At 37.5% G+C, this 13885-nt stretch overlaps 1 protein-coding gene across 1 annotated transcript; it reads left to right on the top strand.

The window, feature by feature from the left end:
• The first annotated feature begins 510 nt into the window (after nucleotides 1-510).
• Nucleotides 511-9061, top strand: LOC120782342 (pickpocket protein 19). Its single transcript, XM_040114575.1, has 9 exons — nucleotides 511-1131; nucleotides 1211-1736; nucleotides 1793-1915; nucleotides 3128-3277; nucleotides 3376-3517; nucleotides 5375-5428; nucleotides 5584-5722; nucleotides 8261-8370; nucleotides 8751-9061. Exons 1-9 carry the CDS (start codon nucleotides 926-928, stop codon nucleotides 8996-8998), a joined length of 1698 nt encoding a protein of 565 aa, XP_039970509.1. The 5' UTR covers nucleotides 511-925; the 3' UTR covers nucleotides 8999-9061.
• Nucleotides 9062-13885: the final 4824 nt, after the last annotated feature.

The raw sequence follows: 13885 nt of genomic DNA, 5'->3' as shown, positions 1-13885 counted from the left end.
GGCGACTTGTATTCTTTTTATGTACTCAGACTTGTTGAGTTATCGCTACTGAGCTCGACGACCAAGTAGGAAAAGCTTTCAAAGTTCCTAAAGCGTATTACTCAATTTTCACACTCGGTGCTGGTTGTTTTTCGTCTAGATTACAAATGAGAGAATTACTCTCCAGCTAAGAAATACATTATATCTACTTTAAACAGTGGATTAGAATTAATTTCCTGCCGATTAATATTAAACTTCTTTAGAGTTTTTGACTCATAAATATCTAAAGAGAATGCCTGTAAGTTAGATTTTCATTGAAGAAGGCTTCAAGAGTTATTAAAATATGCGAAAGGATCACGCTCAAAACCAGTGAGGCTTTCAATGCTTTTTTGGCTCAAATGTTTTATGCAAATTGAAATAAATTTTATTGAAATCTATTGAATAAATATTTTATATTTTGAATAATGGCTATATATTTCATACTCACACATATTTTCACTTAGGCGAAACATCTTAGTCTTATCAAACAACCCTCATACCAATTGTTAACCAATTTCCATTATCATTTCCTTTATTGGTCTGCTTAGAGACATTTTCACCTGAGTTAAAAATCGATTGTGTAATTTTGTGAGTAATGGTAGTTAAAAGGAAAACTACTCGTATTAAGATGCCCTCACAAATCAACGAAGTGATTGATGTACGCAGTGGCACATGAAGTTGAATAAATCAGAGCGACAAATAAGTGTCTTCAGTCAGATTTTGAGTAAATATTTCCCTAAAGCTTATTTGCACTCGGTAAACACTCCCTCCTTCCTACTTCGTCCAGCTCATTAAGCAGTGGTTTTCCTTGAGCTTTGTGCTATTTAAACCGCAAGCTTCAATAAAGTGCTCAACAGATTTCCGAAAATCTTCTGCGTGCTTTGTTCGATTGTTCGTTTGTGGTGGCATGGCATACCTGCATGAGCTCACATATCCAATGTCGAGGCCACGCAATGACTTGCTCCTCTTCAACAAAGCGAGCACAAAGACAACTCTGACAAAGAAGCCGACATTATGTCAAGTGGTGTTGCCGTATTGCAAAGGCTACTGCGACATCTCCTCCTTGCATGGCGTGCGCTATCTGACCGACCCAAAACTTTACTACTTCGAACGGTGAGTTGAGCAAAACAAAGCGCACAGTTTGCATTGCAAAGTCTAATGTTTTTGTTTGCATGTGTGTACATTATCACAGCGTCATCTGGCTGCTGCTGTTGATCGCCACCACCTGCGGCTGCCTGTACGTTTACGATGATTTGGCCGATTTGTACTATTCGCAACGCATTCAAACGATTGTCGATGACACCGTTTCGCCCATCTTCACTAAGCCATTCCCGGCGATTGGCATATGTCCACGCAACCGCATCAATTGGCCAAAACTTATGGAGGCACATGAAGTATTTCTCGCACGAAATGCCAGCGACGAAGTGGTGCAGACATTTCGTCGCTTCTTCGCCATAATGGGCGATTTCAGCTTTGGCGAATTTAACCACTTGTCGCGGCTGTATCGACTTGATTTGAATCTGACACTGCTGGACGATGTGAACATAATGGAGGTAATGCGTTATGTCGGCTTCACATGCGATGAGCTGTTCGTGCAACCCTGTCATTGGCGGCGCAACGCATACAATTGCTGCGATCTCTTTTCGATGGAACGTACGGAGTATGGGTTTTGCTTTGTCTTCAATTCGGTAGTCACAAAACGGGGGCGCGAGCGAATGGTGAATATTTCTATTGTTTAAAAGAAAAATTTAAACTTTCTTTTTGTGTTTTCTAGCTTAAGGACCGTTATTATCCGTATCACAACGCAAAGACCAACGAGTTGTCTGGTTTGGATGTTGTCATAAATCTTGACGAGACTAAGCAACCGCCAAATTTTACTCGCACAAATGGAGTCTATGTAAGTTAGAGATTTTCAGTTGAATATTCTAGACTTTTAAGAAATAATTTTATCTCATAAGTATTTTGCTCTAACTCATGAAAAAAATCTAGTAATTTAGTGCTTACGAACTATTATTATTTAAAGCAATGTTATAAAATGGATCTCATTTAATTTAGAACGCCGGTGCGCTGTGGTTCTAAAACGATCTGAGACTGTCACAAATTTGTTAAAGTGGCTTTCCGCAAGTATGACTGCATTGATGTTCCAACCTCAGTTTTGCAAAAATTGGACAATGTAGGAAAAATGCATGGATCTTTCAACGTCAACTTCACTCAAAAAACTTTGACAGTGTGAACCCGACAAAATTTGCACAAGCCTGTTGGACTATGTGCAGTAAAAACTCCTACGTTTGCGTGAATAATATCTATTGTGCAAGGGACAAGTAGTTTCATAGAAATCTAGACCAGAAATATCTCATAGTCGGATAAAAGCTAGTCGTCGACCAACGTCTGCTAAGCTTACACGAAGATTTGATTCAAGAACTGCAGAGCACAACGTAGATCCAACTCGTTTCCACTCCGATGCGAGAGGGACAAGGCCCCTATCAAAAAAAAACTGAAAATTCAATTTTTGGCGGATATTTCTACAAACAATTAAAAATTTCAGTGAAAATTTCGCGACATTTTTTTCAAATAGTTGGAATCGAAAACAATCCTCTATCCAAGTCTTCAAGGATTGTATCTTAAAGAACTGTGTAAAATTTCATGAAGATTGGCTAAGTGGTTCTCGAGAAATCTTGTCAGCCGACTTCAAAAACACAGTTTTGTGAAAAATGCATTTAAAGACGGCGCACTTAGCCTAGCTAGCCACGAGCGCACAAGTTCTCAAGGCTGTATCTCCGAAACTATTACTGGGATCAACTTGAAAGTTTAGGACAATATTCTAGAGCTGTTGTAGAATTTAATAAGATAATAAATAATAATCGATTTCTTGAAACCGTTAACCACATGTAACCCCTTAAACTAGAAAAAAAATAAACGAAAACTCCTAGCGAGCTTATTACCTTATAGTCTTAACTTTTTCGAGAGAGTCTTCAAAAGTTTTAATATGAATACTCTGGTATTTCATCATACACCTGCTTTGATTATTTTTTTATAATAAATAAAGAAATTATGACCTTCATAACCTCTACGACTCACCTTTCTCAAAACTGTTATCTTCTATACATAGGTTATGGTAAAACAGCCGCAACAATGGCACAGTGACCCACGGTTTATCAACCCAAATACATACACAAAAATACCGGTAATACCACAATTCACCTTAACAGACGAACGAACACGTGCGGTGGGACCAGAAGAGCGGCGCTGCTTCTTTCAAGTAAGTGCAGGAAATTTATAAAACATTTACTATAGAGATTATGTATATATCTATGCCATCATATTTGCAAAAATGCGTATATGCACAACTTCCTTTAGAACGAAAATGGTCATCCTCTTTACAAGAAAATCCCAGGTTTGGAATATCGACGTGGCAACTGTTTCACACGCTGTCATCAGGAATATGTTTTCAAGCTATGCAAATGCAATTTGCGGGTGTTCTTTCCACAGGCTGCAAGTGGTGAGTGCTTATATATACGAAACACCTACATATGTGTATGTACTATGTACCCTGTAGGAAAAGTACTTTTACGGGATAATACTCTTACGAGATTTATTTCTCTATCTGTTATCACTAATATTGGAAGGACATGTCGGTTGACGATTCAGATTGCTGATATAAGTTCACTTTTATATATCCTGATTATTTACTGTTTCGGTGATTATTTAACATAAAAGTAAATAAATATCGTACATTTTGACGCATACACATTGACGAATACTATAAGGAAGTAATAAAAAAATGTCAGAAGTTGACTCCATCTTCAGTTGAAGAACTTATGGACCCATAAATAAATTACGCAAAAGAGTAAAACTTTCTTGAAGCTTCCCTAGTAATTATTTACGTATGTAAAACCAGTACCTTTGTCCGGATAGTAATAGGACTGAGTGGATTAAAAAAACAATTTATTGAACCAATCGCTACAATTCTTTAAAAACTTTCAAAATAGGGTCTTTCTACGAAATAGAGAGAGCTGAGGTGCATGCTGATTGGATCCCCTTTCAAGTGCCTTTTCTGGCAAAGAAACAAAAAAAAGTCCTTTGGGATACCGGTCTTGGTTAGGTAACTGTTACCGGTCTAAATCGTGAAATATCCTGCTCACCGAATTGTTCTCTCAGTAATTCTATTGAGTGTCACCGAGGAAAGACGGTGTGAGCCGGGGCGTTGTCGTGGTGCAAGTTCAAATCGGCCCGATTGACCCTTCGTTTGAGTCTCTTGAGCACTTCCACGTAAAACTTGGAGTTGACTGTTTGTCCAGGAGAAACAAATTAATGGTGGGCAATGCCTTTGATATCAAAAAAGACAATGATGATTGTTTTATCTTTGGATTCGCTCATTCTTCCTTTTTTTGGTCTTGTACCACCGAAACACACCACTTCTTGCTAAAGCAACATCTGAGAAAGCCTGCTTTATCATATCAAACGTTTCTGTCGCAGATTTACCGAGTTTCACACAGAATTTAATCGCGTACCTCTGCTCTAACGAACGCTGCATTTTCGGCTTGCACCACTCACAGAAACATGTCGCGCGAAAATGTTTATCCTGACTCTCCAGGTGCTCAGAGACAACTGCTAGCTAGGAACGCCTTCTGCCGAATACAGTCGGTCTGCGCACCCTCCGAAGTATAGTCGTGCGAAAGAAAATTAGGCGTTGATCCGATGTAAGACTTTGGAGGACAATTTACTAGAGTAAATTGAAATTAAATGTTAAACGTATGTATTTACTTAGACTGCTGATTTGACAGCTTTCCCTCTAAGAAAATTTATGTATACCTCCCAAAATAGATTTACATATCGTCATCTAAAATGCAAAAAAACGTGTCATCAAAAAAATTGAGTTTTTATTGCTTACGATTCACTATATCATGTTAAAAATATGTAGCATAAAATTTTCAGTTGACGCTGTCAGGTATAACCAATATATAACCTATATAACCAATATAACCAATATGTAACCTATATAACCAATTTATAACCAAAACTCAAATTTTGCTACAATATGAGTGGATTCTATCATATTGCATTTCCTTGTTGTGTTTTTTGTTAGGTTATTTTACGCTTTAGGTGACGATATATACATATTTTTAGCCCTTTAAATCACCGGAACAACAGAAAATATTAAGCAAGTTAATGGAAGTACACATTTTAGCCATATGAACTTTCTCTTCCGACTTTTTCCTACAGGGTATATGAGTTATTTTTTGCAAAGTGTGCAACTGTTCAACTGCAGATACATGATATTCTTCGAGGAATTTGCTAAATTTTCTTTTTTTTCCCCACATTTTCTCGTTTTTCTTTCATTCCAATCATCGTATAGATAATATAACGGCATGTACTGCAAAGGATTTCAAGTGTCTCTATGAATATAGAGGTAGCTTTAGTGCGTTAATGTGTAGCACCACTCAGTACAAATGCATACTTGTGCTCACCATGCGAGCAAGCACCGTTGTGATTTGCACTTGTGTGACTTCACTCAATTCGCATTTTTCCTAAGGACTTACTCGGTATTGACTTTTACTTTTGCAGAGATTTTCAAGACCGACAATCTCGTGGCGGAAAGCCAGTATGTTGAGGCCGTGTCCAATCACACTATGATTTGTAACTGTTTGAATAACTGCAATCAGATGATATACGTCACCAATTACATAAGTATGCCGCTGGAAGAGTGAGTTTAACATATGTATACATATGTATATAGTTATGTATATAGTAGTGATTTAAAAGTGCTTATGTTTCGTGTTATTGTTTCTATTAGTGAATATAAAAATATATTATTAATTGAGTTCAAAATTGCAAATAGCGGTAAGGAAGAGATACACCATTCCATACAGATATTTATATATTTGCCTTCAATGAATTGAGATTTGACACAAAACAAATTTTCATTACGTATGAGTGTAAATATTTAAGCTAGGAGAAGATGTGGACGGATTTCATTTACTTTTGACCTTTAACGAAATATGCTTGAGAAATAATTTTCACCAAATTTTATAAAAATAACTCCCACACTAGCTGGCAAACTCTGAGCTCAAAGTTAGTTAAGAAGAATCTGTCCTCACTAGAAATAGAGGCATGCTACTTCATCTTCAGACTCATTTCGGTACTTAGTCAAAGTGGAAACGCTGAAAACTGCAAGTCCCTTTAGCTAGCAACACGAAGCACTCGTACAGCGCTCACATCGGTATGGGAATGAGTTCTACTGTCCGAATGCGAGTCCCTTTCGGCCTGGAGTAGAACGTAAGAGATCTAATGAATTGCTTGCCCTTAACAAAGTTCATCTTGCAGCAATTGTAGAAGTTCGTACTGGACGCTGTCGAATAGGCATTCATGCCGCAAGGCTAAAGTAAAGTCGGACGCAAATTTCCAAATTTTTAGGGAAAATGGTGAGGTGGAAATATCCAGACACTTTCACCTCCATTGTCCAGCCTTTGCAAGATTGAGGTTCGAACATCGTGGCAGTCATTCTTTCTGATAGCTTTTATAGATATTTGTCATAAAGTGAACTTGATTAAAGAATATTATTGTTTGGCTGTATATAGGCATTGATAGGGAATGATTCTCGAACCGATTTCTGTAATTTGGTGGAACAAGCTATAGTGTATACGAAACTACACGTTCACGTAGTCCATTTCGAGGTTCCCTACCTTTTTTTAAAGATACACACACAGAAACTTAAAATCTAATGGGGAATGTTTAATATCATTCGACGGAACATTCCTTGGCATTTATTTTTTAAAGATTATCTCTTACAAATGTTGGCCGCGGCTACGTCTCAGATGGTCAATCCGTTGAGTCCAGTTTTTGATGACCCGTTTGAGTATTTAGACTGGTAACTGGCGAGTGACACGCGTGATATTTTGCTCAAAGGCCTCAATTGACGCGGAATTGATCGCATAGACTTTATACTTTACATATCTCCCCAGGAAAAAGTCTAACGTTGTGGTATCACACTTGGTGGACAATTTACCGGTCTAAATCGTGAAATATCCTGCTCACCGAATTGTTCTCTCAGTAATTCTATTGAGTGTCACCGAGATCACGAGCTTCAATTTCAGGCATCAATTAGTCGGTTATCATATCGCAATCGGTCGTCATTGACGGTTACGCTGTCATCGGCATCATTTTTTGTAAAAATATGGACTGTTGATTCCACTTGCCCACAAACCACGACATATCGTTTTTTTCTGTATGAAATGGCAGCTCATGATTCTCTTCAGGTAGCTCTTCGTCCCAAATGCGGTAATTTTGATCGTTAAATATCCATTGGGTCAGAAATGGACCCCCTCGCTGAACAAAATTTGGCTCAAAAAAGTCGGATATTCTTGGAACTTTTCAAGAGCCCATATAGCGAAGCTATGTCGCTTGGGAAGATCAAGCGGCTTCAAATCATGCTCAAGCTGTAGTTTGCTGCTTTTAATTAGATATCTTGATTTAAAAGGTGCCCTGTCATTCCATACATCAGTCCGAGTTGCTGCGAACGGAGCCGAATCGACTCTCTACGGTCTTCGTGTACACTCTCAGCTACGACTGCTATCTTTACTTCACTGCGTGCTAGACGTGGTCTATCAGGTCGAATATAATCCAATAATGACTGCTGGGTTTCAAGATGGATGATGGTGTAGTGAATAGTACCATCATAAGTTGAGCGAACCGCGAGAAATACATTCTTTACAGAACGTGAATATTCGTAGGAAAGTTGAAGGATTTGTAAACGTTGTTCAGGTCATGATGAAACACCAAACAATACTGAACAAAAAGAATATAACAGCTTGACACGACTCATGCACGATCTGTCAAAACTAGGCTTTTGAAAAAAGTACCTTTACTAGGATCACCTGTTAGTTCAATTTCGACTACCTCATATGTAAAGATAACCGACATTTGATAATATGCTGCATTCAAATTGGTTAGTAGTTGCTGAAGAAAAGGATTTCGTCAAAAAGTGGGCCGTGACACTCTCCTTGTCGAATATTTATACCGTCTTGCCTGCAAATGTGTTGTATTATCCTAACGTTGAGTTGCTTGAAATTTTTTCTGATTTTCTCTTTCTAATACATTACTCTTAAAGAGACTTTAATAAGCATATCTTCCAGATTTTTTCGATCCAATATTATATTTGTATTAAAATCATTTAACAATTTCGTTATATCTACATTTTATTAAATCCGAACACTCTTTCTACTCCATTTCACTCTAATCTCAGCGTCAACGCCACAGACGAGGTGAAAAAAGTACACCTGGATGTGCACTACGCCTCCAACTACATGATGAGCTACAGCACACGAATCCGTTACACTTTCGTCGAGCTGTTAGGTGAGTGCGAGCAGCCAAGCAACAAAAAACTTCATAACAAAAAGTGCAATAACTTTTTCACTTTGCGCGTTAACCGCTTGGACTTAGACATGGTTTTGCGTTGTCACTTTTTTGTATGATTTTCTGATTTCTCTTTTTAACTTTTCTCCCCAGTTTTAAGCACTTTTTTGTTTCGCTGCGAGTTTTGTTCTCTGACACTTCCAATTTGCCACTTTTATTGGTTGTTGCAACTTTTTTTGCGCAATTTATTCACATTTTCAATTTGGTTTCAATATTGTTGCCATTCAATTCGGAATTAAACGTGCAGTTTTAGCTTTTTCTCTGCTATGCTTTAGCAAAATCCTTGTCATTGTGTGTGTTTGCTGTTTTTCTTTCGCCAGCTAACTTCGGCGGCATCATTGGCCTCTTTTTGGGCGCCTCACTGATGAGTGGCGTTGAGCTCTTCTACTACTTCACCATTGGCCTTTATACATATCTGCGTCAACGCGGCTATATTTCCAGCGGATTCAATTTCTCTTTGCGCAGCAGCCCAATAGTTGCGAGTTTAAAGCATAAAAAAATGTTGAAGAAACGCAAGCGATTTTTGGAAAATAACAATCGTAAGTTTAAAGTTCAACTGAGACATTGAACTTTGTGCTTAAAATGAATATGAAATTTTATAAGACAAAACCAATAATTTAAGTTGAAATTATAAGAGGATTATTGTGCTTTCTCTGCAATGCTATATATATTATATGTACAATAAATATTTAACATTTCAATTAGAATTAACTTTTAGCATTTCTGTCAAAAACTTTTCACTCGTACGATGAGTATTTAGGTCCTTAATGTTTATTGAATCAGACAGAATGCACTAAGTGTCATGTTAAGTGAATGCTCATAATGGTCCGATTCGTACAATTTGTTCAGAGGTTGTATCTGTGTCTTAAACAATAATCCATGCCAAATTTGCATGACCACCTATACGCCATAGTGGTCCGATATCTGCGGCTTCGACAAATGAACGACGTATTGAGAAGAAAAAGATATGCGCAAAATTTCGGTTGGATATCTCAAAAACTGAGGGACTGGTTCACGTGTAACAGACAGACACGGCTATATTGATTCAGCTTATCACGCTGATTATTTGAAGGGTGATCCACTTCGGGGTTACCAAAGTATTTTTTTAGAGAAAAAACACAGAAACTTCAAATCTAATCGGAAATATTTATTTATCTTTCCAAAGAACATTATTTGGCATTTATATTTTAAAGATCATCTCTCTCAAATGTTGGCCGCGGCTACACCTCAGATAGTCCATCCGTTGAGTCCAATTTTCGGTGACTCGTTCGAGCTTTTCGACTGGTAACTAGCGAATGAGACGCGTGATGTTTTGCTTCAAGGACTGAATCGAAGTGCGATTGTTCGCGTAGACTTTAGACTTTACATATTCCCACACGAAAAAGTCTAGCGGTGTGATATCAGGCGATCTTGGTGACCAATCGACCGACCTGAAATTATCTGCTCACCGAAGTGTCCTCTCGATAAATCCATTGATTGTTGCAAGTGATGTGGGAAGTGACGCCGTCTTGTTGCAACAAAATGTCGCCGAGATCACGAGCTTCAATTTCAGACATCAAATAGTCGGTTGTCATGTCGTGATAGCGATCGCCATTACCTTTACGTTCTTACCGACATCATTTTTGAAGTAATATTGAATGCAGCTCTTGAATCTATTCAGGTTGCTCATCGTCCCAAATAGGGTAATTTTGCTTGTTTACATACCCATTGAGCAAAAAATAGCCCTCATCGCTGAATAAAATTTGGCACGAAAACGTTGGATCTTCTTGGAACTTTTCAAGAGCCCATGGCGCGCAGCAACGTTGCTTGGTAAGGTTGAGCGGCTTCAGTTTTTGCACCAATTGCATTTTGTACGCTTTCAATTTAAGAGCTCGACTTAAAATGAGCCAAGTCGTTCCATATGTCAGTGCGACTCATGCGTGATCAGCCAAAATTGCCTTACTTGGATCACCCAATATACACTTTATAGGGTCTCTGCCGTTTCCGTCTGGGTGTTACAAGCTTAATATAAACTTTTCGGGGTATAAAAATATGCCAGTGTTATTGATATGGGAAATGGAAAGTCCCAAAGCGCCACCAGATAAAATTAATTTGAAGAGCTCCAACTTTACTAGATTTTTTCGTCAATTCGGACAATATTTCATTCGATATCTAAGAAAAAAATGAAAAAATATTTTTTTTTTAAGAAAAAAATGAAAAAATGTAAAAAAATTATTTCTATTTGTCCACCCTAACATACACATATGTTTATAAAAAAAATACCGCTATAGCTACATATATGGTATTTAGTGCAAGTATTTATTCGCTTGAATTGCAGACAAACTTTCAAATCAAATCTGAATATTTTAATGCAACCTTGTGAATTGTAAAATCGTAGAAAATGCAATATTTATGCAGAAGTAAATGTAATCCACAAACAGCATTTATTATTCAAGCTACTGAATCACTGACTGCGAGAGCAAGTCAAGTGCCAGTGGTAAAGCAAATATTGTATAAACAGATAAATATGATGAAATAAATGCACTGATATGTATTCATACACATATATACATATATACCAACATTTATACACAAACTCACACAAACATCAGTTAGTTCGTGGTATATACTTTATGATTTTATGTAAGAACTGATGCTTGACCATCGCTCATAGTGGCTGCAATGGCTGCAGAAACTTTTGTGCAGCTCATGCAAATCACTTATGCGTGTATACCACCACTATTATGGGCATACAGACTACATAAATATATTTGAATATATGTAAGTATGTGTGTGTGTGCATCCTTATTTCTTTGGGAATTGTTCGCAATCAAAATATTTTGCAACGGTTGACCACAAGCCACTACTATTCAAGCATAAGGGTCATTATTGTGAGTAAGTTGCAGCAAAAATAAAACAACAACTAAAACCAATAATAAGTACTGCAACGGACAGATAGCAAAACCAAACTGTTTGGCTTTATAATAAATATATTAATTTGAATGACTTAAATGTAGTCAGAAAGCGCATCTATTTAAAATGGTAGACGAAACGAAATTAGAAGCTTTTGAAATTGAAAGAACATTAAGACTTAAAAATTATTGGTATATGAAAGTAAAAGAATGTTATTGAAAGAAAAAAACAAAAACACAAAGTAACATTAACATTAACATAACATTATTTAATATAACATAACATAGCTTAACAAAGAAGCGATGCGATCTGCACAATTCAAAGGTTATACCCTTGGATAATAACACATGCCGAATTTCGTGAGGATATCTTGTCAAATAAAACAATTTTCCTTACAAGAACTTGATTTTGATCATTTTTTTTTTTGACAGTTGTAAGCTACGTTGGACCGATTTCGGCGGTTTCAAAAAAGAAGCTTCACGGAAGGAAAGCAAATATGCAAAATTTCAGATCGGTGTACAAAAACTGTAGACCTAATCGACTCAGCTCGTCACGCTGTTTATTTATGTACGCATATATATAACTATAATGTATTCGAGGTTTCTTCTAAGAGCTACCAACTTCGTGACATACTTAATTTATCCTGTTCAGCCTAAAAAAGAAAATAACTATTCAATAGGTAAGTGTAGAAGAATGTCGTAGACACCGCCTACGCGGTTATAGCCGAGTTATCATTTCAGTATTTAGCGCCAATTCGAGGTGCTTAATGCAGACAGGTACTTCTCCACTTGATCTCTCCAACGGAGTGGAGATTTTTCTCTTTCTCTGCTTCCACCGGCAGGTACTGAACCGGAAATCTTCAAAACTTAAGTGCTTTCTTCTATCCACGCAGCAGATCATATACCGCAAAATCTTTCTCTCGAACGCTACTGAGGTCAACTCATTAGATTTTGTCATCACCCATTACTCTGCACCATGTAGCAGGACGGGAATAATGAGTAACTTGCAGAGTTTGGTCTTTGCTCGTCGATAGAATACTTTACTTCTGAATTGCCTACTCAGTCCGAAGTAGATCCTGTTGGAAAGAATAATTCTGCGTTGGATTTTGAGGTTGACATTGTTGTTGCTGTCAATACTGGTTCCAAGATATACGGAATTATCTACGACTTCAAAGCATAACTGCGATGAGTGGAGATATTTCGTCTTGTCCTCGTTCACAACCAGCCCCATACGCTCCGCTTCCTTATCCAGTTTGAAGAAAGCAGAACTAACGGCGTGATTGTTGAGGCCAATGATATCAAAATCATCGATATCATACGATAGAGAGTCCCTTTGTCTGAAACCTCGCACGGCTCGGAGATTACACTTGTGACAAGGTTTTTTTTTCAATACTCGAAACAGTTGTTAAAGTCAATTTCCGGAAAAGCTTTCAATCTGCGTAGCGATTCACGTTTAATGTCTTCAAATGACTCAAAACGGTTTGCATGGAGAGGTCGGTTAAGTTTGCTGAATAGCAAGAAGTCACACGGAACTAAATCAGGTGAATACGGCAGTTGCGGCACGATCTTTGTCTTTGTCTTTGGCGAAAAGCTCAAGAAAATCAATGCAGTATGCGAATATGCATTACCGTGGTGCTTAATTTCGGCCTCTTTTTACGAATAGCTTCGCTCAAACGACCCATGACACTCAAATAGTATTTCTTGTTGTCAGTTTGGCCGGTAAGAAGGAGTTCGCAGTGCTCCAGATCTCGATAATCGAAGAAAACTGTCAACATTACCTTGATTTTTTACCTGCTTTGACGTGGTTTTATCCGCTTCGGGACACCTTTGCCAAGATATTTGGCTGATTGATCGGCTGTCTCCGGTACGGTAGCATAGATTCAATACTCATCGCCATTATAATACGTTTCATGTAATCCTGGTAGTTAGAAAGCCACGTTTAAATTCAGTGATTTTATAACCAATAATGATTTCACTTTTCTAAGGTCCAAACTATCTTTCAAAATGGATTTCACTGCGGCTTCCGATATTCCAACGATGCCAGTATGATCTCTGGCCAATCATCGATTCTCAAGTTCCAATTCCTTTATTTTATTGTTCGTCATCAATGCGTTCTCGACCTTCTTTAAATAATTTGTACCAAATAAAATCACTTGGCTCGCGACAAACAATTATAAGCGAAGGCCTTTTCAACGTTCGAAACGTTTCAACACCAGAAATTTAATTCCGCACACAAAAGTCAATGAATCTTCTTTGTTAAATAACTTTACTCATCGTAAAAATCGCCAAATACACTTTATGTACTTCAAAATAACAAACGTCTATTTTTTTTTAATATTTCTTTATTTATTGGATCTGCTTGGTAAAGCCTAACAATAAGTATTCAAATCTTAAATCTATTTAAAACTAAAAAGCTCAAGAATGTGGTTGAGCTTTTTGGTTGCTCTCTAGTAGGCATGTTTCATTGCAGGAGTTTACCATGGCATTAGCCAATGGGTTTGGATGTTCGCGAAGTTTAGAAATATATCGAATTCTGCTGTCTTCTATCTCCTTCTTTACCATAG

This window comes from Bactrocera tryoni, chromosome 1, assembly GCF_016617805.1.
Source record: "Bactrocera tryoni isolate S06 chromosome 1, CSIRO_BtryS06_freeze2, whole genome shotgun sequence".
Taxonomy (NCBI): domain Eukaryota; kingdom Metazoa; phylum Arthropoda; class Insecta; order Diptera; family Tephritidae; genus Bactrocera; species Bactrocera tryoni.
This window is presented reverse-complemented; position numbering and strand designations above follow the sequence as displayed.

Coding starts and splice junctions, on each gene's coding strand:
- LOC120782342 (XM_040114575.1), top strand. CDS start 926: ATGGCATACCTGCATGAGCTCACATATCCAATGTCGAGGCCACGCAAT. Junction 3,278..3,375: donor AGCGGCGCTGCTTCTTTCAA/GTAAGTGCAGGA, acceptor AACTTCCTTTAG/AACGAAAATGGTCATCCTCT. Junction 3,518..5,374: donor CTTTCCACAGGCTGCAAGTG/GTGAGTGCTTAT, acceptor ATCATCGTATAG/ATAATATAACGGCATGTACT.